The 23,761-nt window shown below is 54.7% G+C and overlaps 2 protein-coding genes across 12 annotated transcripts in view; one reads left to right on the top strand and one right to left on the bottom strand.

Annotated features, from left to right (window-relative positions):
* NOC2L (NOC2 like nucleolar associated transcriptional repressor) overlaps positions 1-5,244 on the top strand; it is an 81,459-nt gene extending 76,215 nt beyond the window's left edge. Inside the window, exons 18-19 of the mRNA XM_084651909.1 lie at positions 2,829-2,957; positions 4,793-5,244. Coding sequence (XP_084508035.1) covers positions 2,829-2,957; positions 4,793-4,953 — 290 coding nt within the window. The 3' untranslated portion in view covers positions 4,954-5,244. The remainder of the gene's footprint in view (positions 1-2,828; positions 2,958-4,792) is intronic.
* A 2,186-nt stretch (positions 5,245-7,430) lies between these two features.
* SAMD11 (sterile alpha motif domain containing 11) overlaps positions 7,431-23,761 on the bottom strand; it is a 217,826-nt gene continuing 201,495 nt past the window's right edge. For all 11 annotated transcript variants that reach the window (XM_084651899.1, XM_084651902.1, XM_084651905.1 and 8 more), the window contains 3 exons: positions 17,104-17,228; positions 11,414-11,524; positions 7,431-8,441 (listed from right to left, as the gene is read on the bottom strand). In XM_084651899.1, the coding sequence (XP_084508025.1) occupies positions 8,193-8,441; positions 11,414-11,524; positions 17,104-17,228 (485 nt within the window). In that variant the 3' untranslated portion in view covers positions 7,431-8,192. The remainder of the gene's footprint in view (positions 8,442-11,413; positions 11,525-17,103; positions 17,229-23,761) is intronic.

Genomic DNA, 23,761 nt, shown 5'->3' with positions numbered 1-23,761 from the left:
CCTGTGCTCCTGTTGCATGTCACGTCCAGGAACCAGATCCTTGCACTAAGCTGCTCCATTGGACTAAGGGGCCCCAGCAACTCCAGGTGCTAGGAACGTGAGAATTGTCATACTGCGTCAGACCCATGGTCCAGCTAGTCCAGGCTCCTGTCTCCGACACTGGCCAGTACGAGATGCTTCAGAGGAAGAGCCCTGCAGTAGGGAGTTATGGGGTAATCTGCTTCCTCCACCCCCCATTAGGTCTCATTGTGGTCTCTGAAAGCTAGAGATGGGCTTGAAGTATGAGGTTGAAGATCTGTTCCCGAACTGCGGGTGTATTAACTATTCACACGCTGTCGTCTTCACCCTGCTAAGCAACCAGGCCCTTTTGGAACCTTGCTCAGCCTTTGCCTGGTGATCATTTTTGTTTAACCACATGCCTCTTGCAACCAGCTAGTTTGGCAGCCAAGCCGGGCAAGGCTTTAGAATGGCTGCAACCTCCCGGGAGCGCTGGCGGATTTCCCATCCTGTCTGAGCTCCACCCCCTCCCCCTGCACCAGTAATAGCTTCATCATTAAAGTGACTAATGCAGACTTCACAGCGCCTGCTTTCCGACCCAATTGTATTAAAAGTCAGGCGAGTATCTCCAAGTCGAGTCAGCAGGGACTCCTGGAGGAGGTGGGGTGGAGGAGGAACTGTGTGCAGAGGGCTCCCGGCACCGCTGCTCCTCTGGCTTATGCAAGCTTTGTGCTGGCAGAGGGACATGCGGGCATGCAGCATCCGGGCACTACGCTGGTGCTTAGGGTTAGTCTGCTGTTGGCTGCCCCTCTCAGCTTCCCAAAGGAGAAGAGGCTCTGGACTCCCCCTCGCCGTCGGATCGCCCTTCTGACTGCATGGAGTTGGGTTCAGCCTTGATTCCACCTTCTGCCTCCCGGCCACTGCTCCCCCCAAGCACTGTCTGTACCTCCAGGACGGGCACCGATTATTTCCCTGCCCTAGGGCCCAAGAGGGACCAGATGGCCACTGATCACAATTTGGTTCGGGCCTTGCTCCGGGAGCTGTGTGCTACCCCTGGCATGGGCTGTGGTGTGAGGTCATCACCCAGCCCAGTCTTCAAGTTGGGTGGGCCCTGTGCTGAGTCCCTCCCCCTCCCCAGGAATGTCTGAAAAGTTGGCTGGAAGTTGGGGTGTTGAGTGCCATGGAAGGAGTGAGCTCTAGCCAGACACCGGTGGTAAAACAGGTCGCTCTCACGGTCCATCTGCCCCTGGAGCTGTAACTTCCGGCTCGGGCGGACATACCCCGGCTACACCCGTCGAGCTAGTGCACTAGATGTAGAAATGTAGCTGGGGGTGGGAGGGGCGAGTGAGGCCAGCAGCCCTGGCTGAGAGCCTGAGTAGCCCGGGTCTGTCTCCTCGAGCTGCCAGCTCTGTGTAGACTTACGCGAACAGGCATCGAGTGCCGGCAGCGCGGCTGCGGGAACATAAGCCAGACGACTGAAATTCTTTTGTTGCAAAGGAGCTGGCGGGGAAGGGTTTTTGGTCAGTGCTCCTTTCAGGCCCTGAGCCCGGCACAGAGAAGTGAGGACATCAATCAAAGGCCTGGTATCCAGTTCTGCTCCCAGCTGGGCTCAGCAGCTGAGCTGGCTCCTCTGGTCTCTATCAGATGAGCGCTCAGTGCCGTGAACCCACGCTGACAGCTCCTTTTGCCCCCGCTCCGTGATGAATGGGCGTGAGCTTTTGTTCCTACCTGGTCCTGTGTGTGCAGAGATAGGCTTCTCAGGTGCCCATCAATATTATCTCGTGGGGTAGGTACCGTGGCTATCCATCTTCTGCCTGGCCTGCCCGCGGGGGGAGCTTGCTGCATGGGGACAGGTTGAGCGCCATTGGTCGGATGGTCTCAGTACCCAGTGAGCCTAATGAATGGAGGCCGGAGGCAACCCCATTTCAGTTCAGGGGGAGCGAGGGGGAGGGGGCGGTGAGGGGCACTCACGACCAACTTCTCTGGATGCAGCTGAGTGAGTAGCATCGGCCTGGCGCTGGGGGTCCGCGAGCACAGAGAGAGGAACGGTGCCCAGCGGGGTTGCCAGGTGGAGTCCCATGGCTTGCGGAGAAACGGTTCCCCTAGCGGCCTGGGGCGGAGGGGATGGGAATGGGCAGTAAATCGCTGGGTTTAGTGGGAGGTTGGGGGCTGGTGTTGGGGGCTCTACAACAATGCCAGGACCTAGGCTTTGCCTCCCTGATGCTTTTCCCATTCGCGGGGCACGTGTGTCTCTCCTCCCCCGCCCTCTTCCTGGTGACGCGCAGATTGCAGATGCTTAGGGGAATTGGACGCTGTTTCAGGGTTTAGCACCTCCTTGCGCTTCCCAGCTGTCTCCCTCTCGTCCACTGCTGTCTGGGCCATTTCTTCCTGCAGGGCGTTCCTCCCTGTCTCCCCAACCCCAGCGGGAGCTGAGCTGTGACAACTGCTCTTGTCTCCTGGAGGCTGCCAGGCAGGGGCCGCCTCTCAAGCCGTGGCAGGCCGCTGTGTGCTACATGAATACCTAGCAGTAATCACACCTGGGCCTTCGCTGTCACTCCCGGCCCCAGAGATGAACTCCCTGCCCCTTCCCCTTGCAGCTGTGTGGGAATCTATATAGTTCAGCTCTGCGTGCTGATTCCTCACTCTGGCCTCTTCAGTGCAGCCGATCATACCATCTGGCTGTTAGCCAGTGGGCACATGGCTGTGGTACTGTCCCTGTCACTTCCCTGTCTGCCCCGGCACCTCACGGGAGGGTGCCCACGGCACTGATGCCCTGCCCCAAGGGGCCTCAGCCGGGATGTTGGTGTAATCCAAAAACAAATGAATTGCAGGAAAATCAAAGGCCAAGAAAGCGCAGGGATCCGCGGGGAGCCCAGCTGGGTCGTCGGACATGAGCGAAGAGGACGACGAAGAGGGCGTGTATGAAATCGAGGAGGAAGAGGAAGCAAGCGACTCAGAGGGTGAGCAGCCCGGGAGGAGGAGTGTGGGATTGCGAGGGGAAAGGAAAGGGAAATGTGGACAGGTCTATAAGTTTCAAGCCTGTCCTCCAGCCTGGTTTTTGGGAGCTCGCTGAGAAAGGCAAAGAGCCCCCTTGTGTGAGGCACACGGCTCCAGGCAGGGGGCATGGGAAGGGTTCTCGCTCCCGCAGTTCAGGCTCAGGCCTCAGGTGGATGAACAGGCTGCTGGTCCCTTTCATCTCCTTTCAGGGGCCACCTGCAGAGAGGCTCAAATGAACTTCGCACAGCCCCCCTCCCCACCAGGGCCTGGCTTCCAGGCTCTGCCTGGGCAGCGAGCACTTAACACTTCACCTGAGCAGAGCTGTGGTGATACTTTTCCTTTCTGCTTAACCCCTTGGCCACTGATTCTCTCCCCGGGGGCGGGGGCAGGAAATGCCGGGATCACCCCTAGCGATTGTGCATCTCCGTTAGCAGCTGGTGCCCGGAGGGGGACATGTGCAGGCGAGAGGGCAGTTTATTCCAGCTGTGCTCCTGTGGGCACGCAGAGAACCAGGTTGCCCACCGGGAACCAGGTCCCCAGGGGGCAGCCAGAACCTGAAGCATGGCCAGCCGCTTGTCTTGCTCAGGCTCAGAGCCCCACGTCTCTCTGCAGCCTGGTCGGCGCTGGTCCCATGGCGTATTTTCAGCAGCTCTCTTCTGGCAGCGTTACCCATCACTCCTGCTGCCCAGCTGGCAGAGCAGAGCCGAGCCTGCCAGGGCCTGTCGTGCCTGATGGCACCTTAGCCCGGTTTGTTGCCGTCTGTGAGAGCGTGGGGGCTGGAGCGCGATCTCAGTGCTGCAGAGCAGTGGAAGAGCCAGCACCGCAATGCCCAAACCCCGTTGATACAGGCTCTGGTGGGAAGCGGCTGCAGGGTCTCCTGTGACCGGCAGGTTGGATTTTTTTGCTAGCTAGGGGGAGTCTAAGCCAGAGCATTGCCCAGAATGGGTCTGATTCGGCATGGCAGATGGCTGGGGCTTGGCACACGCATCCCAGTGCCAGTGCCCAGATTAGATGGGCATTAGATACACGACGGGACAATGCTGCGAAGGCAGAAATGCTTGGGAACATTTTCCTGTCTGCTCCAGGAGTGCTCTTTCCCTTGGCCCCACCCGGCTGGCCTGAAAGGGAGGCGGGGAGGCCCCCCAGCTGGCCTGCAGGGACTGGAGCGTCTCCTGCCAGGCCAGTGGGTTTTGCTGGCAGCACCCCGGCCGCTGACTCGTGTTGCACGACTTCTCCCCACCCTGGGAGCTCTCGAGAGGAGGAAGTGGGCATAAGACCCAGCTGGCCTCCAGCTCTGCAGTATGCTGGTGTCTGTGGCCAGCACAGCCCAGGAACCAGGCACCGAGCAGCCCTGGCTCCGGAGGTCCCTGTGGATGTGGTGGGAGGAAGCCGAATGTAGCCTGCCTTACGGGGGGACTGGGCAGTTCTGCACAGTCCTTGGAAACCAGCTCTGCTTTGCATGGAGCTCACGAATACCTTCAAAGAGACCAGGGGCTCAGCCTGGGGTCAGGAACCTCTGTGGCTCCCAAGCCCTGCAACCCCCAGTCTAAATCAGCAAGAGGGAAAAGTGACTGGATTAATGGGAACTCGGAGGAGAGGGCTCAGGGTTTCTTAGGAGCTCTGCTCGGCTCCCTCTCCCCTCCCTGCTTCGAACGCTGCGCTCCCTGGGAGCTGCAGCAGCACCGGTAGGTAAGTTAATTAGCGTCTGTGATTAATTAGCAATGGGTCTCCTCCTCTGCCTGCCTTGCCCCCTCCTGGTAGCATGGGATTTACACCTCTCTGCTCTTTCTGCCCGCAGGGGGAGCTGAGGAGGGGCCCTCCACCTCGGAGGGGACCCAGAAGCAGCTGGCCTATGCCGGGCGGCTGTCCTCGGCCGACCTTGAGCTGCTGGCCCAAGGGGAGGAGGACATTGTGGAGGACCTTGATGACAGTTACTTTGACGACCTAGCCGGTGACTAAAGACTCTGCAAATGCTCTGCACCTAGGAGGGCGAGCTTGTGCCCTTGCTGACAATCAAAGCTGGTCGTGATGCAAAGTAGGCCAAGGGAAAGCCTCAAGTGATCCCAAAGGAGGAGGTAGGAGCCCCATGAGATGGGCAGCCCTAGCGGGGCAGAATTTCTCCTGGATGCAGCAGAGATGCTGCCTGGACCTTTTCCACCAGAGTTACGTTTGTGGGAACGCAGTGAAATGTGTGGTCACATCAGGACCAGTCCAACTGCTCAGCAAAGGTAATAAAAAGCCCTCATTAAACTCCAGTGCCTTAAATAACGCAGGGTTCAGTCCCGGGAGGGACAGGTTCCTCTGCTCATGCGGCCATTCGCCAGTGGGCTGGGCACTCTGCCAGGCTGGTCACGGGGTGCTTATCAGGTGGGTCTTTGTAGCTGCCCGGTCTTTGGAAACTTTTCCCACCATCATTAAAAGCAGCTCAGAGCTGTGTCCGCGCACACGAGCTGTGGGGGTGAACAGGGATGATCACGCTGACTTGGCAGACGAAGGAAATGGAAGGGCCTGCCCCGGTCGGCGGGTCCGTGTGCCCCAGTGGAACGCGTCCTCCCAGGGCGGGCTGCTATGCCCCCCTGAGCCCCCTTTGCTCGTCTGCATCCAGAGGTGCTGCTGGCCAGGCCCCACCGAAGACAGGCTGGCAGAGCTAGCGTTGCTGGTGTGCTGCTTACCTCGGTGCCGAGAAGGGTTTTCATGTTGTCCCTCTGCTCACTGAGACCTTGTGCCGAACTGGGCTGGCTCTCACACCAACCACCTTGCTGTTAACCAGGTTCCAGTTCCAGGCTCTCCAGTGCATCCTTCAGCTCACCCCCACGGGGGGAAGGACTTTAGCCTGCAGAGCTGCCTTTGCCAGGGAGGAGATGCCAGCTTGAATCTCAGACCCCATGTTTAGTTTGCAGGGCTGGCAGCTGCAGCAGGGGTGGGAAGTGGGCAGATTTGACAGGAAAATGTGTTGAGATGCTAAGTGTGGCTCCAGGACCAAGTCACATCTCTGAGGTCTGGAGCAGTGTGGTTGACTTTTCAAACGTTTCCAATACTGCCTTAGCAGGAGAGGGCTCCCCTGCTGCTTCCATGGTGATCAGAAGTGTTTGTGGGTGTGACAGTGAGGCCCGTGCTGGTCTGTGCACACACAGCGAGTACGTTCCTGTTACATGTCTCCTCTGGGACACTCCTGGCAAACTCTCCCACAGCAAGGCTGTGACGCGCCTCGGGCAGGGCTAGAAACCAGCCCCTGCAGGTCCCTGTGCTCCAGCCATTGCATGGCGCTGCCCATCGTGAGCATCACCATGAAACTTTCAGATTGAGAAATGGAAGGAAACGATTGGAAGGTTGCTTCCCTAGGGCAGGGTTTAGATTAGGAACAGCTGATGAGATTGAGGGACTGTTGGTGAAAAACTAGTGGCAGACACTGAGGGGTCATTTCCCCCTCCACCTTCTTGCAAGCCTGGCACAAAGGCCCTCGGCGCGGGGGTTTTCACATGCTCATTTTTCCAACTTCATAAAAGTTAAAGTGGAGAGACACACACACACACCCCCCGGCTGCCATTGGATTGGACCGAGAGGATAAAAACCCAGCCAAACCTACCTTGTGCTGTTTTGTCAAAATTTAAAATGATTTTTGACATTTCCCAGCCAAAAATCAAATGTCCCCCTGCCCTTTTTTTTTTTTAACAACTAAACCCTATTTTTGGCAAGAAACTTCTACACGGATACGTTCTTGACCAGCTCTACGCTTGCTCCTCATTCACCTCCTGCCGAGCCAGACCCAGAGCCTTGTGACCTCACTAGGGGGTGCGCTCCCTCCCATCATTCCTCTGTGCCAGTCTTCGTTGCAGTAGCTCTGGCTGGTGAAGCAAAACATGCCCCAGCTCCTGACCCCGAGGGGCAGTCGGTTTAATGCAGAAGAACTGCTGGAGTCCCCAGGAGCACAGACCTAGCGTGACTGCAAGGTGGGAGATCTGTCCCAGCAGCGGCTAGCAGGTAGGCACGGAGCAGACGTTCTAAGGGGGGAAGCAAGGACCCTTTGTGATTTTTTTATTTAAACTGATTGCTGGAAAGCATTTATTGTGATGGGATGAATAATGACAATTGTTTTTTTACAAGATAAAGAAGCTAATGTACCACCAAGCTATTTTTTTTATAAGAAAAACGGTAGCACATGCAAACAAAAAGAGAGAGCAAGAGCGCGAAGTACCATGTGTGATTGTTGTTCACAACTGTACAAGTTACAGGTCACCTCAGGAGTTACCGTCTTCTTCACAGTAGTAAAAACTCTACCCTCTGGTTTGCCTGACCTCCCTACCTCCTATGGGCACGCACAGGTACCTGTCGCATAGGCCTCAGCAGGCCAGAATGTGCAACTACGTCCACCTCTGTAACAAGGCTTTAAAAGAAAATAACCCCTCCACAACCAAAAACCAGTATCAATGAGTGAGTCTGCTGTACACACACAGGGGTGGGGGGTCCTCCCCCCTTCCCACCACACCCCTTCTATTGTTTGTTTTCTTCACAAGAAAGTCCCTGTCCCTGTTTCCCCCCCCCCCCCAAGTCCCGGGGGGGCTGGGGCCAAGGAGATGCCACCGTAGTCTCTGTGCGCAGCAAAAACACCGTGGCACGTGGGGGGCAGCACCCCCTGCCCCAGGGAGAGCACCAAAGCCACCTCTGCCGTACCATCCGCACTGAAGTAAACATGGACCGGAACTTGCCTTTTGTCTGTCTTTGGTATTGGTTTAAAAGTTGCTAGAGATGCATAGACACCTGAACAAAGAGCTGAGTACAGTTTTGGGGGCGGGGGGTTGGTTTGCTCACAGTTCGGGGCTCTCTGCCTTGGTGGGCAGGGTCACCCCCAGCAGTTCTCCAAAGCTGTGTTCCCTCCAAGGCAAACAGATGAGCATTCCTATCTCTGCCCGCTGCTCTCCCTTGGGTTTGGACAAGCAGGAACGAGGGAGCACGGCCAGGTTTCTCTCAACCCCTTTTTTCCCCCTTGAATTGCTTTCAATAAATCTTTGGATTTTTTTTCCCTTTGCTCTTTTCTTATTGTGGGTTTTTTAAAACAAAACAAAAGTGAATGCGCACATACACAACCCCCTTTCCCTGACCCTCGGGCTGGGGGAGAGGGTCCCCTCGTCTCTTGCACTCGTTATGTTGAGTTCATCACACTGTGTCTTAGGACTGGAGGGAGTCGAGCGGCTGTGCAGTTACGAGGGCGGTTTCGTGGTGTCGTTGATTCCAGCCATTAATGGGGGGTTTCCATTTTCCTGCTTTGGTGAGATGCGGCTAGCAGGGAGCAGGCTGCTGCTGTATGGGGAGGATACGCTGCCCGTAGAGGATGGGCGGAGCTCAGCGGGTGCCAGGTCTCGGTCTGGAGGCCGTAAGCCAGGGGGCTGCAGGGGGAATGCCATGGGGAAGCTTGCCATATAGAGAACCCTGCCAACTCTCTTGGCCACCTAAAACAAGCAGGAGAAAGGCTTATCAGGCAGTGGAGGTAGGAAGCACCATATGCTGTTCCTGGGCCATAGAAACGAAGCATGGCAGAGCAGTAGCGTGCTCTGGCCAAGATGCCGCATGAGCATGGTGAAAAGGAGGGATTGATCATACAGGCGTAGGGACTGTGCCAGAAAACAAAACCAGAGCAGGCCCATGGAACATTAGCCATGGGGAGAAGACCATCCTCTGTGCCCCACTTTAAACCCAGCTCACTTTCCCTGCTAGTAGAGGGTGGCCAAACTTACCCAAGGGACCAGGGTGTGCGTATATTGTTTTTTGCTAAATTTCAGGTGTTGTGTAGCCATGGCTGTTGGCTCATCTCCTCCTTGGCCCCAGCAGCTCCTTTTCCCTGGCAAGTCCCTTGCCTCTAACCCTGGTTTGAGCGCTTTTGGGGCTGTTGCACTGACCCACACAGAAGCCCTGCCAGGTAGGAAGGCAAGCGTTTGTGACTCCAAACAGACACAGCCATGATAGTGGTAACACAGTCACTCACACATCATTGCTCTGAAACAAGACTAGTCTGTCAAACCTGTGGGAGTTCAGAATCTCAAACTCAGCCCCCACCTTGCTCTGCATAACTCACACCCCCAGTCTGCCACTGCAGGAACATGGAAGCAGATGCTGAGCCCATGATTCCTCACCCCATGAAGAGGCCAAGGTGCGAGAGCATTAATGGCCGTGCATTGCCTAAAGTCCAGCCTGGGTAATTACATCTCGCTCCTCTTTACAGAGCGCACACATTCAAGCCCTTGTCTCTCGCTCCTAGCCTGTCCTGCAGCACCTGCCTCCTTGGGGCAGTAGTTCCATACTGCCCCAGAAAGAAGAGTGGCTCCTGGCTACCTGCTGAGCATGTGGGCTATAGCAAGAGGCATGGGGTAGGGAAAAGAGAGGAGCACCCTGCCTTTTACTCTCCCCCCATCCCCGCAGCTATATGGGGAGAGTGGACTGTGCTAAAGAACCAGTGTGTATGAACCAAGGTCTGGTGCATACAGCCCCTTGGCAGTAGTTGCCCGTGCCCTGAAGCTGAAGCTAAATCCAAATCAGGGAGCTGAGACCCTTCCCTCCCTTTCCTGGGAAGTCGCACCATCTGCTTGCTACACTCCACCCAGGGGAGCAGTTTGGGGTGGGGACAGGGACGGGACGACCAGGGGCATGCAAGGCAAGCAGGACATTGCAGACCGCAGCAGGGATGTGTGGAGATTCCTGCTATCATTTCCTCTCCCTCGCAGTCCTGTTTGCTGTGGAAAATACTAAACTACATTAGCTTAACGAGTCTCTCTCCTGCTGCCAGCCCAACTTGAAAACAGCCTGGGAGCTGCACCAAGGCAAAGGAGCGTCCTGGCGTTTGCTGTAGCGTGGGAAGGTGCTGAGCTCCTGGGTGCCTAGTTTTCCATTGTGGGGTGTGGGGGCGAGGGAGCTGTTGTCAAATGCATAGAAGGCTGCACAGGCCCAAGGGCACAGAAACTTCCCCTGCAGTCGTTCTCACCTCCCAACCAGGGCCAAAGTGCACACCCTGTTTCTGTTGGGGAGGCTTTGCCCCACCCCCCCATTATAGAGGCAGGGCTTAAAACTGGATCTCATCCCTCCCCCAAAAATCTGAACCAAGTCCGACTGTGAGCGAGTTGGAGTGCTCTGTTTTTAAGAAATGTAAGAGTTTTATTTCCGAGCAAATTGATCCACAGGGAACAATTGCCCACAGAACCTTTTTATTAGACCCCTCATAAACAGTAAGGGCTGCAGGGAAAGTAATAAAGTTACCCTGATTGTTTTAACATAATATAACAAATGTCTAGCTTGTGGGTAAGGGAAACTAAACCTGTGTGTGTGTGTGTGTGTCACTATAGCATGGCTATTTACGTAAATTAACACGCATACGTATGTAACATGTCTGTGTACCCTTGTGTACATCACCTGCATGTAAGACAGTAATGAATGTCTACATACATTACTGTACATACATTTTATGGAATTTATATTAATGGTTTATATAGATATAAACCATTCTGGTACTGGAATTTATATTAAACACCCATGCCCGTAACGTTTTATTTCCAACAATACACCTACGTGTGTGCAAATGGATGTGTCCACGTGCATTTTGTTTTTACAAATACCGGTTAGAAATGTTTTTCCCTTTTAACGTTACCCTCGATTTAGAACTGCTGGTGCCTTCATAAACTATATTTGACTTCCCTTCCAAAAAAAAAAAAATTCCCCCTGTTGTTTTTATATTAGACCCTGTAGAATTTGTGTTTATTAGATGAATTTTGTTGGACAGTTCACACACACTGACCCGAACAGGAACAAATGGCTCTAAATCCCAGGAAAGTGCTGGTTAATTATCATCAATCTGGCCTCTCCCTCTGAGTCTGCCATTGGCATTCAGAGCAGGGTGGGTTAAAGCCTGTCCGCCAAACCATGGCCGAGGGGGACTGAGACTGAGCGATCACCGCCTCCAGTGGGGGCACAGTAGGCTTGGCCCCACCTTCTTTAATCAAGCAGAGGCCTGATTCAGCCCTCCTGGCCTCCAAGGGTGTGTGTGTCTACATTGCATCTGGGAGTGACCCTGGTGCATGCATGCTAAATACAGCTGTGTTGACAAACAAGCCTGCTGGTGACACTTCTATAGTGCCTTCCCTCAAAGCTCTCACATGCTAGTGAATTAAGCCTGCTCTCACACAGCGCGGAGGGGGCGGGTTATAAGGAAGGGGGGGTTAACCTTTCTTTGCCTGAATCACTGACGATCAGCGTGCAGAGCTGTGAACCCAGCTCCTGGTGCTGCAGATCAACCACTAGACTGAGCTCCCTGGCGTTTTGGCCTTCACCCATATTGTAAGAGAGCTGGGGGGGGGGGGGGAGGAGCAGGAGATGCAGCTTTGACTTGCCCCTGTTTCGACCACACCAGCCACCACGGCTGCAGTGGTGTTCTTACCTGTGACCTGATCTTCAGAGCTGGTCCCAGTTTGAGCCCCATGTTGTTCAGTAAATGCTCTTCGGTCAGGAGAGGCAGCGTCTCACCATCAATAGCCTGTTCCCTGAATACCTGCAGACAACCAAAGCACACCACCATGCTTACAAATGCCAGCACAGGGCACATCACATGCCTCGAGCGGGCAGCACAGGGGGCCGCAGCAGGGAAGCTGAGTAACCAATTTATTAGCCTGAGGTATTTGTTGTGCGGTAGCTCCTCAGAGCACTAGTCTTGGGCCAGGACCCCCGTGTGCTCGGTGCTGTACAAACCCACAACAAAGAGAAAGCCCCTGCCCCAAAGAGACTACAGGGCTCCGAGAGCATTCCCCAAAGCTGGGGAACTTCACCACCCAACCGCTGCTTCCCATGTATGTGCGCTGCCCAGCAAAGCCTCTGCTGACGGTGCAGAGTTTTCCACTTCTATGGTCTGCTGCCGCAGCAGCTCCTGGCAGCCACGAGGAGCAGTTGCAAGGAAAGTCCTGCTCAAGGCCTGGAATGGGGCACGCCCTGTCTTTAGCTATGCTGCTGTAACTACACCGGTATAAACCGCCTTAACCGCCTTAACGTACACTGGCCCTGCGACCTCAGTTCAAATCCAGCCCAGGGTCGCAGCAACGCAAAGTTACTCCCAGCTGTTGCTGGCCTGGTATGAAGCATGTTCGTAGGGTCTCCGGCCACATCCAGAGTGGTGGCATATACCAGAATGTGGTTGCTTTTCCAGATCCCACACATTGCCCTGACGATTCTTTGCAAAGGTCTCTCCTGGTCCTGTAGGACCCCTGCACATAACGACTGAATCCCCTCCCACCACTGCATTGCCACACAAAAGAGGGCTTCCGAATAATCTAAAAAGGCTCAGGTCATCCTCCAAAGTACCCTTATACATTTGATTTCCCGGTCAAAGACGTTCTTCTCAGAAACATCCACTGCCAGGAAATAACGTGTTCAGAGTTGATTTAAACAAAACCAAGGCCCTAAACACTGTTCACATGCCCGACAGACAGATGGCTGGACAGTGTGTGCCGCATACAAACCATTCCTCAGCTACGACACTCACACTCTGTCCTGCCTTTTTATCTGTGCTAACATCCACTTTAAATTAATTAGATAAAAAATCTATGCACTCCCTCGGTGCTGCACTGAGCAGGGCAGGGTTTTGTGCTAAGCAAATGAGCACTACCTCCCAGCTTAGACGGGCAGCAGTAACGATGCAAAATGACCCGCCCCTTTGAACGGAGAGCTAATGAGTGACTCCCATGTGGGGCAGTGGGTTTCTCAGACACCCACCACCCCCATTAGAATACCCGAAGTGACATTACAACACAGACAGAACAGAAGAACGGCCCAGGATCCTGTCTTCCGACAGTGGCCAGTGCCAGGTGCTCCAGAGAGAATGAACTGAACAGGTCATCATAAAGTGATCCATCCCCTGTCGCCCAGTCCCAGCTCCTGGCAAACAGAGGCTAGGGCCACCATCCCTGCCCATCCTGGCTAATAGCCATTGATGGACCTATCCTCCTGAAACTTATCTAGTTACAGTGACTAGGAGCTGAAGCCTGTGCTGTTGCCCAGGTGTAATTCAGAAAATCGTGTGTGTAAAAAAGCCCAAAACAGCTGAGAACTTAAAAACTGGATGGTATCAGGCTGTGAATCCCAGTGAGGGGGTGACATTCTAAACAAAACGAGCGCTCGGCCATGTTTGTAGCTTTTCCATTGCTCCACAGTGACTCAACAGACATTCTAGGCTTCAGAGTGACAATCCTGGAATTTTATCGTATAGATTTATATATAATCTATATCACACACGCACCCCTCTATTATACATGCACACAAATACACACACACACACCTCTGTTATACATGTACACAAATCCCTAAACACCCTTTGATCCAGACACCATTCCCAAGGAAAGGGGAAAAAACAGAATGGAAAAAAAAGAACTCTGAAGAGTTTGCTCTGCCCCCACCACACTGACGGATGGGCTCAAGCAGCAGCTTGTCCTCTAACAGGCCTTGTGGTAAAAGCCCAGCTCAGGGAGTCAGGATGCCTGGGTTCTATCCCCAGCCCTGCCTCAGACAAGACACCCCCCTCCCCAGTGCTTCTGTTTGCCATCTCTAAAGTGGGGATGTAATTGTACCCATCTCCCTGCCAGCATCTTTGTCCCATTAATGCTGGCTCAGTGCTTGCCGCTCCAATGCGGGAGTGTAAAACACCACTCAGTCATTGTTCTCATTTGCTACCGAGCCATTTCCACTCAGTGGCGGACCCTGGGTTCCACAGGGCACATGCAGATTTTCTCCTCCTCACTGAACCACCCCTTCACTCCAGCCAGGTTTTTCCACTTGCCAGGGCGAGTGCTGGCCTCGCGCCGGGGCGAACTTTCTGTGGGCTGCGGCGCTGGCTAACAGTTGAATCGGCTCCTGCTGGTTGCGGAGCTGCTTCGCAGAGCATTGTTAGGGCAGCACAGCCAAGGGAGGGGGGCTTCCAGTTTGCTCGAGTGGGTTCCTTTTCAGCTGTGTCTTGCATCGCAGAACCAGCCCCTTGGAGAGCAGTGGGGGCTGAGGCAGCTGAGCTGTTGCAAAGCTGCTCTTGATGGCTGCGGTGTGTGTTTCTGCTCTTTGACCGAGCGAAACATGATAGACCGATTTCTTTCCCTCCTACAGAGCCAACATGGCCAGGAGCCAAAAGGCTCCCTTGCTCAGCTCTCTGCCCCCCAAAGACCTAACCCTAGCATACTGGGAGGCCTAACTTCACCAGGTGGGGGACACAAAGATGGACACTGATGGAGATCGGGACTGGGAAGGACGACTTTGTTTTCAATTATGTTACTTTTTGGTGTCTCTGAAACATGTTCCCGAATGCACAGCGTCACTGCCAAGCTCTTGCTGGGCTTCCTGGTGGGAGCACAGTGCGGGCCAGTGCCAGACCTCCCCAGCAGTTGTGGTTTGGGAGGAGAGAACGCAGACAGCTCTGCAGCACCCCTGCACGCTGGATTTTTCACACAGTAAAAACCTATTAAGCACACAACCATGATGAACGACAAAAGCCTCAGCTGTTTAACTCCCTGTGTGCCAGCCAGGACGCTGCGAGGGGATGCTGGGGTTGTTTACCGTGAGCCCCATTATTTGACAGGGCTCGGGTTTGCTCAGCGCCGAGAGTGCTGCTGAGCCAGGCCATCAGTCACCTATGGATTTTCTGTCCCGAGGCACGCAGGGAGCACTGGGAGGTGTAAATGGCCGAGTCTTTGGCAAGGTGCATGTGTTCAGGATTTCTCCACTTTTCCTACCTACCTCAACACTTGCAGCGGTGGGGTCACCCTCTGCTCTGTTATGGAGGAATTCCACTCCCACCAGTGAGTTACCCCAGATCTGGGCTGGTTTAACACACTCCCCCACCCCGAAACCTACCCCCTTCCCCGCCTCACTAGTACACGCATTCCCGATCCTGCCCTCTGACTTCTCCTCTCCCCCCAGGCATCCCTTGCCTGCTTTCTACACCAACGCCCCCGGCCCTTCCCTTCCCCACGCCAGACATGAAAACCTGTCTCTCTCACACACCCTCCGGCCACCGCTTCCTTTTCTCCGTCACCCCCAATATTCCCCTGCTCTCTCAAGCCCCACTCTCGGTCCTAGCCCCCTCTTCTCTCACACACTCGCAGGCCCCCCATCTCTGTCAGACCCGCCCTCTCGCAGGCACAGCTGCTGGCTCTGAGGAAGCACCAGGCTCACAGGTGGTTTTAATGAAGCTTGTCAGAATGAGATTAACACCACGGTTCGGGGGCACAGGAGGACAGACTATGCAGTGAACGCACCGCGGCCAGCCACCCCAGAGAGCGGGAAGGGAGGCGTTGCTTCCTGGCCACCATAATGAACGGCAAAGCCCGACTCCCAGATTCCCCCTCCCCTAGGGGACCATCTTTAAGGAGATCTTTTCTCTGTGAAAACGTGCAGCACTATTGCAACCCACGGAGAACGAAAGAGCCCGAAACCCACGCCAGCCGCCTGAGCTGCTCTCCCAAGGCCTGCTCCCCGGAGCAACGCCAATGCCGGGCCTTGGCTTTCTCACACTGGCTGGGGATCAAGCCGTTGCAGGAAAGGTCACTTGCTGGACCGTTATTACACTCTGAGCAGCAGCTCAGCTGTGTGGTTGTTGGCCGGAATGGCTCAGGGAGAGGCAGGGATGCCGGATGCTCCGGGAGCTAGGGGGGGACGGGAGGGAGCTTTTGAAAATCAGTTTTCAGGCAGCTCAGAAGCAAGTGGACAAAGCGGATCGTTTCCAAGCGGTGGCTTCCCCACGGGCTCCAGTCAACTGGATTCCCCAGACTTGCCCCCTCTCACTTTCTGTGCGTCAAGGGGGCGGTCTTTGTTAAGCTCGATTCCCTTGATGTCCTCTCTCCCTCTTCCCCTTAGGAGCTGCATTTTAGTGCCTGGATCTCCCCGGTGTTCCCTGTCTGAGTGCTTCTCTGAGTGCTGAGTGTTCCAAGAGGAGCTGGAGTCTCCTGAGCTAAACCTCTCTTAGTTCTCATCCCCAGCCCCCATCTCTGTCACTCTCTCTCTCCTGAGCACACTGTGCCCTCTTTAAAGAGCTGTCCCAGACAGCTCAGGAATCTGCATTTGCTATTCGTGCATGCGCTCAATGGGGTATTTATAATGGACTTCAACAGCCGTGGGAGCCAAAAAGCAGGGTTGTTTTTCGTGTCCCACCTAGCAGCCTCACACTGAGCGGCTTTATGAACCCTGCAGCACCCATCGATGGATGCATTGCTCCCACTGCAAAAGGCTTTAAAAAACAAACAAACAAAACGACTCTGTGTGGCAATTAATTTAGTGGGTGAGGGAGGGGTCTCTCACAGCTTCTTCCCCTTCTCCCAGAGCTCTGCCCCTGGAGCGCTCCCCACCACCCGCAGCCGGTGAGCCCTCGCTGGAGCGGAGATCACTCAGTGCTGCCGAGCGTTAAGATGAGACCGTCTGACCTCAGTGGAATCTGAACTGCACTCTCTGGAGGCCAAAGTCTGGCCCAGCTGTACCACTGGTGGCAAGTGGCTTTTTACCTCGGCACCCGGCTGGCACAGTGCTCAAGGGAGGCGGAGCTATTGTTAGGCACCAGAGAGAAACAATCAGGCCAACCCGGTGCTGCCTTCTGGTGAAGATGCCACAGGCTTCCAGCTCCTGGCGCTCCCTGAGAAAAGGCCCTTCTGAACGGCACTCAAACCCAGTACCCAGTCCCTCGTTATAACACACCCCAGGCCAGCCTGGCACAAAGCCAGCATTGTGTTCGGGTTGGTTGTGGGACACTACCGACTTCCACACACTCTCTCCCAAGGCGGGGAGTTGCTAGCTGTAATCCACCCAGCAGCAGCCACCCTCTACCTCCCCCTCTCCCACCTTCCTGACTGCGAGCCACATATACACCCCTCCATGCCCTGGGGGCATCTACTGGCAGCAGGGCGGTTAAGCCCCAATCCTGTAGGAAAACAGGAAAGCCAGACAGTTGACAGCCCTGCAGGGCTCTCTTAAATATTCCACCACATTTGCTCTGATTGATTGCAGGGGTTGGGGGGGGGGGGGAAGAGCTGGAGCGAGTTCTCTCCCTCCCCCTTTCCCTTCCCCTCCCACCCCCGCCAAATGTTTCCCAAGCTGCTGTGAATTTACCTGAGTGTACTCGGCACAGCCAGACAAACTGCCCACAAAGTTACAGACATCCTCCACTGTCCATTTGCTGATGTCTTCCAGCGCAGGGCTTTCCTCCCCATCCAAGAACAGACCTCCCATGGCGCCTGGATTGTTTGGGGCGGGGGGGAAGGGGGAGGAGAAGGAAACATAAATCATTAAAATCCCATACGGATAGCAACAGGCCTGCGATCTGAATAGTTCTCTCTAGCCACACATCCATTTTTAATGGCCTGTCAATTAAAATGCTGGGCAGGGTCAATTCATGGGCCTCTGTCTCCTGGAGGTCCCTCGCTCGGAAAAGGTGTTTGGGGGGGAGGGGCAGGAGGGAGGGGAAAATCCCCTCTAATGTTTTTCATGTGTTTAATGTTCTTCAGCTGCAGCAAAGGGGGGTGGGGGGCAGGGGAGAGATGCCCCCCGAAGGTGTATTTCTCCACACGCACCACAAAATGGAAAAACTCCGGCTGCCCTGGGAGTTTCTCTCCCCCAGCCCTTCTCCCCGCTACGTGCTCCAAATGATAACAAGCCCCCACACCCGGCCCCGGCAGCCTGCTGCTTGGCTGGAGCTGCTGTCGAGGAGAGAATTTTCACCCCTTACGAACAAACCTTTGTTTTAAATCCCCTGAGCCCAAAACAGCCGGCTGCCTAACACCCGTCGCCATGGTTTAAATGCATATCGCCCCTTCTCTCTGCTGGAGCAGAGTCTAGCTGGATGGGGAGGTGACCCCAAAGAACCTCACTGGAGCTCTGAGACGAGCATGGTGCGGTTCACGCAGGCAAGTCAATCCTCCGAAACGCAAGAGCAGTTCGAGTCCCAGCTCTGTCAGCAGGGCCGGAAGGTGACAGAGAGAGCGCTCCAATCCCAGAAGAGGAGAGCAGAACTTTCCCTGCTTCCCAGTGCCTGACAGCATGGGATGAACATGGAAGGAGAGAGCTGGACTAGAGCCCAGAGTGGAACAGGGCAGAGGTCTGGAGAATGAGAAACCATGGAGAGAAAACCAGCCAGGCAACTCCAGCTTCACCTGGATCACAACAGAGGAGCAAGGGGACCGCCCACGTATTTACCACTGATAACAGAAAATACTCGTTTGGAAAACACCTTATTCACCTGTGGAACTCAACGCCTATGCAACCACTGAGGCCAAGAGCTCAGGAGGATGCTCAAAAGGACTGGATATTTACAGGAATCAGAACATCAACAGTCACACTGGAGAGGGTAAAACTCTCATATCAACTCTCATGCTTCAGGGCATGAGCCAACCAATAACTGGAAGTGACGTGATATGCAGGTGATCTGTTGTGGAGGTTTCAGAGCATCCTCTGGACCATTTGGTGCTGGGCATCGTCCTCAGCCACATCCGTCCACATGAAAAAGGGGCTGGAATTGTCTGTCTCCCTCCTGACCCCTTTGAAGAGGTGTGGAGTGGGGGGATGAGAAGGGGTTGAGTATCCCCTGTCCTGTCCTCCAGCCACATGGAGGACTGGAATCCACAGAGCTTTGCTCCTTATGGGCCATTTTATTGTTATTTGTATGATTGTAGCACCTAGGGGCCCCAGACATGGGCCAGGACCCCATTGTACTAGGGGCTGTACAAAAACGGAGCAAAAAGACAGTCCCTGCACCAGAGACCTTACAGCCCAGGTCACGGATCCTCAGCTTCTCCCTGACTCTTGAGTGGAGATCAGAATCTAAACCCTGGCTCCTATCCTCAGCCCCTGTCCCCCACTGCAATCTCCCTTTCACAGCAAGGGCAAGAATTACATGCCCTGTCCCACAGAGCGGGGCTCTCTGCCAGCTACACTCTGCAGAGGGTCCAGTGGCACCATGACATGCCATCCTGAGGCCTTCAAAAGCCCAGTGGGTCCCTCCAGCGATGTGAAAAAGCCAGAGATAGAACCTTGACTCTCCGCCACATGCTCCAGACGTAGATCTCTGATCTACTTTACCCCCTTCTCCTCCCAGTCAGCGAGAGCCTGGGCTTCACTGAACTTTCATCCCCCTTTACAAAGGCATCTGTGGAAATGACTAGCTTTCCCATGCTGCAGGGAGACTGGAGGGGGGAAAGGACCCAAAGGGGTTTGGGACATGGCTGGAGGAGCAGCATTTTCCCTTCCCTCCCAACTAGAAGACGGGTGGACAGACAGACGAGTTTCCTTTAGTTACATTATCATTTTCATTCGTGGTTTGTCCCCTGCCCTGGAACCCAAACTCCCAGCTGTTTACAGTGAAGCTAGCGAGACACGGGGATGGCTGATTTTTCCCCTCCTTTTTTGGGAAAGCGGCTGCAGCTCGGTAAGTAGAGGAAGTGACACTGAACTCAATTATTCCAGGCACAGCCGACACATGGGCAAGACGCCTCCATCTGCAGCCGGAGCAAGCGTCTCTGAGGGAATCTGACTGCAACAGCCAACGGCTTTAAAATTAGGTACTTCCTTCTTCCAAAGGCAAGCCAAGGACTACAGCCTTCTCCAGTCAGTCAGCCAGGCCTGGCCTCAGGCGCTGCCCGAGACTCCACAGGGAGGCTGGGCAGTACCTGCCTGCCAAAGGCCATCTCCAGAGCCCTACCAGAGATTATGGAGATAAGGTCACATTCAGCTCTGTTCGCAAGTGGAAGGGCTGATGTCAGGGGACAGGGCTAGTAAGTCTTGCTGTAACTCTTGGGGAAATCCCTCCCCCTCTCCCCCTCCTGCCAGCGCCTGCCAGTGATCCTACAATTCCTGGGGTAGAATTGGAGAGATGTACTGAGCCCGTCGGCTCTATTTGTGGCCTTGCTGATATCACTAACGGAGCTGAGCCCAAGGTCAGTCCTGCCAGGCAGCCCTCTCCCCATCCATTTTTTTATCCCTCCATGCCCACAGCCATGCACGCAGTCAGCCTGCTGTCTCCAGGACTCAGGGCAAGAGCAGCCCTGCCCTAGGGCAACAAGTAATATTTTCCACACACAGAGAAAGCTAGTATCGCCAAAGCACTGATCTCCAAAGGTCTGCCTCCCCTCCCCATCTATACCAGGAAAACACTCCCGCTGATGGGTGGAAGCATTCTTGAAAAATAGGGGAAATACCAGCACACTGGGCTCCGACCTATTAGCATTTCTATAGCACAGAAGTTAAGAGAGAGATGCTGAAATCTTGGCCCCACTGAAGCCAGTATTAAAACTCCTGCTGATTGCAACCGGGCCCCAACTTCCCCCAGAGAACCTGCTCTGTGGAGGTGGCAAACACCCAGAGCTTCGTGGATTTCAACTAACTCAGTGATCAGCCTAATTGTAAATGTCCCAAGACAGCCCCTACCCGCTTCCCCCCCCATTTGCTTCCCTAGAGAAGCTATTGCACAGCCCGCTAGATCTCAGGACATGACTGTACAAACCCACCTTTGGGGCTGTTAATAGAAGGATGATAAGGAATCGATTCCAAAGGTCTATAAGGGAAGCTCCCTCTGATGGTCACGGCACATTGCTGGATATTGCTAGACAGTGGGGACACAGCAGCATCTGTCCCCAGCCAGGCTCCTCTTCTCTCACTGAGTGACGAATAATGAGCCAAGGGACTGATAACGGATTACAGAGCATTTCACCAGATGGGACCATAGCTTGGAGGAGGGTGAAAACCATCATCCCCTGCCAGGGTTTTGTGGACAGGTACCCACAGAAAAACACCCCCCTGCCAGCTGGTATTAAATAATCCTCCCCCCACCCCACAACTTTTTGGGCAGCTGTGGTAGAAAGGCCCAGGGTCCTGGAGACTGAACTACCCATCCCTTCCAGAAACAGGAGTCTCCACAGGGCAGAGCTGAGGCACACAGGCTGACAGGGCAGTGGAGGGGGGACTGCAGTGGAGTTGCCCGTGCCGTACCTATTCTGGAGACAATACAGGCTCTCAGTCCCCAGCACTGCAGTCTGAGAGGAGGGGAACAAACACGGATATTGGTGTCACTGGGCATGAGCTGGGCATTAGCACTAGGACATGTGTAAGCCCAGACAGCAGGCCTGTCAGCTAGTGCAGGATCTAGCCTCTCCTCACTGCCAACAGAGCCTCAGTCCCGACAGCCAGACCCTGTTTTCTGCACAGGCGTCTGATCAGGCCAAGAGCATCAGCAGCAAAGCTCGCCCGTCCCTCCCCCTCCCCAGCTCAGAACAGGCCCAGAAGCCAACACACAGATGGGTTTAATCAGTCTTGTTATCACTCTCCCATTCCGCCCCCCACCCCCGCCACACACACCCACCACTGCGGGCTCGGGTCATGAAGCAGCACTGGAAGGCTCACATTAATTGCTCTCCAGACTGCGGATCAATAAAAGGATTTTAGCCTCCCGCACACTCCATCCTTCACCTTTTCCAGTAGAAAGGGGGGGGAAGGGGGGCGCGAGAACACAACTCCGCTGAAACCTTGAAGAGATGAGGTCATCCGGCAGCTGCCAGATTCCCAGGAGGCGGCTCAGGGAATCGACCAAACTCCGGCTGCCTCGTCAATATTTTTGTCATCGGGGACAGAAACCAGTTCTCTGCCTCCAAAGCAAGAGAGGAGCCCTCCCTGTTCTGTTTGAGACTCCAGCCATCTCTTTTCCCTTCTCCCCCATCCTCTGGGGTCTGTCATGCTACTGGCCTCTTTAGATTGTCAGCTCCTTGGGACAGGGTCTGTATCTCCTCACCACAGCGTCCAGCATATCCTCCGGCCCCTGTGAGTGACAAGAACAGCCCATGGACAGGAAAGAGTAAAGAGAATGTCTGTTTTTCTGGCACAAACTCCTCCTGGGGCCAAGTCGGGCCATTTGTTGGGCAATCTGTGGTCATGCTACTCGGACCCGGGTTAATCAAAGCGCCCCAAAACACCTGTAGCATAAAGACGTGTGAGAGATAGCACGGTCCAGGACACTGCCCAGGGGCTCTGGAGACATAAGTTCTATTCCCAACTCCCCTGCTGACCTGCAGTGTGGCCTTGGACCTCAGTTTGCCCCCCCCCCCCCCCCCCCCGGACCTGTCTTGTCTATGTGGATAGACTCTTCCTATGGGCTCGTCTATATGGCCACTTACTGTGCGGCAAGCTAGGGTGTAAATCTACAGCGCCGCACTTGCCATGCACACAGTCACTACGTGGCCCCTGCTACCGTGCACTAAAACTTCCATAGTGCACGCTGATCTACTGCTGGTTCTGCACTACGGAAATGGTAGTACAGGGTCCATACGGCCAGGTAGAAAGTGGCAGAGTAGAGGGTTGTAGATTTACTCCCCAGCCTGTCGTGCGCTAACTCTCCGTAGAGACGTGCCCTATGTGTCTGATCAGTGCCTAGCACAACATGGTCCTGATCTCAGCTGCGGCCGCTGATGCAACACCATTCACAACTTTCATAATAATACATGGGGTGCTAGCTGAAAGCAAGGGAACCCTCTTGCAATCGAACACAGCAATGGTCCCCGAAACCGGAGGAGCCTGAGAAAGAGGATGGGTCACTTTAAACGGGGTCCTGATCATAAGTAGTAATAATACAGGGCACATTCTAGTTTCTGATAGTTTGATGGGAGTGGACTCCCGACTGCAATCCACACCCTGCTCTGTGGGGTTGCACATGGGGTGGCCAGAGCACAGAACCATGTATCCCCCTTTAAATGACTGCGAGGGGAAGACTCCCATGAGGAAGCCTCATCTGTTGGAAGCAGTAGGGATAGTTATCCTGGCCACCTGCCTGTCAGAGAAATTGCTTCCTTCTTCTGGCTGGATGGTGTTCCCGAATGGCCCACATGTGAAGGGCAGCCGCACTCATCCTGCCCAGTTCATTCATTTATAAAGAAGGAGGCCTCCCCCCCCCGACTCTCACAGGATGCAGCATCTAGCTCTTAAGTGCTCAACTAAGGCATTAGACTATGCATCTCTTTGGTTCTGGGTTGAGCTAGCAGTTCAAGTCCCACCTTGCACTGGGACGTCCTTTACTCATGGGTCTGCATGTTGCATCAGTGAGTCGGTGGTGGGCCCCTCCCTCCACATGCTGCAGGATGCAGAGCCCATTTTAAGAGCCGTACACGGGACAGAGAGAACGTGCTTTCCCGCGGGCTGGCAGTCACCTCAGTGACCAGCTCTATCACACGTGCGTGACCCCGTTAAACCTTGCAGGGGGGGAGACCGGTTGGATTCCAAACAACCGGCTCCTCTCCTTTGGAAAGGCATCGGAAGGTCGCGGGGGCAAGGGTTCACCAAACCCATCCCCCTCTCTGCCGGAACAGGGGTCAGCCGGGCACATGATAACCACAGAGGAGCTGCGGTTTCTTGCTGTGGACAAAGCTGATGTTCCTGATGGAGGACGTATAGCTGGGGTGGGGGTGGGGGGGAGAGTCACCCACTCTGATGCCTCTTGGTGGGATGATGACCTAAGTATCAATACACCCATCTCTACATGCATACCATTCCGCTTTGTCCTGACATGCTCCTGCCTATCTGCAGAGAGCTGGGGTAAATCCACAGCCCCAGCTCTGTTGAGTTTCCTCGCTGAAGCTTAAAGTTAACAACACATCAGAGATATCTCTGAGGTATACAGGTGGTTGCCATGGGAACACAATCAGGTGACAACATATGACTTTCGAGGGCAAGAGGCTGGCCAAGGAGGTGGAATCACTGTTTTGGGGAGCTCCTGAATCTCTGTCCAAAAGGT

This window comes from Lepidochelys olivacea (genome assembly GCF_965140295.1).
Source record: "Lepidochelys olivacea isolate rLepOli2 genome assembly, chromosome: 18".
NCBI lineage: Eukaryota > Metazoa > Chordata > Testudines > Cheloniidae > Lepidochelys > Lepidochelys olivacea.
The sequence above is the reverse complement of the archived record's forward strand: the minus strand, read 5'-3'. Positions and strand labels throughout refer to the sequence as shown.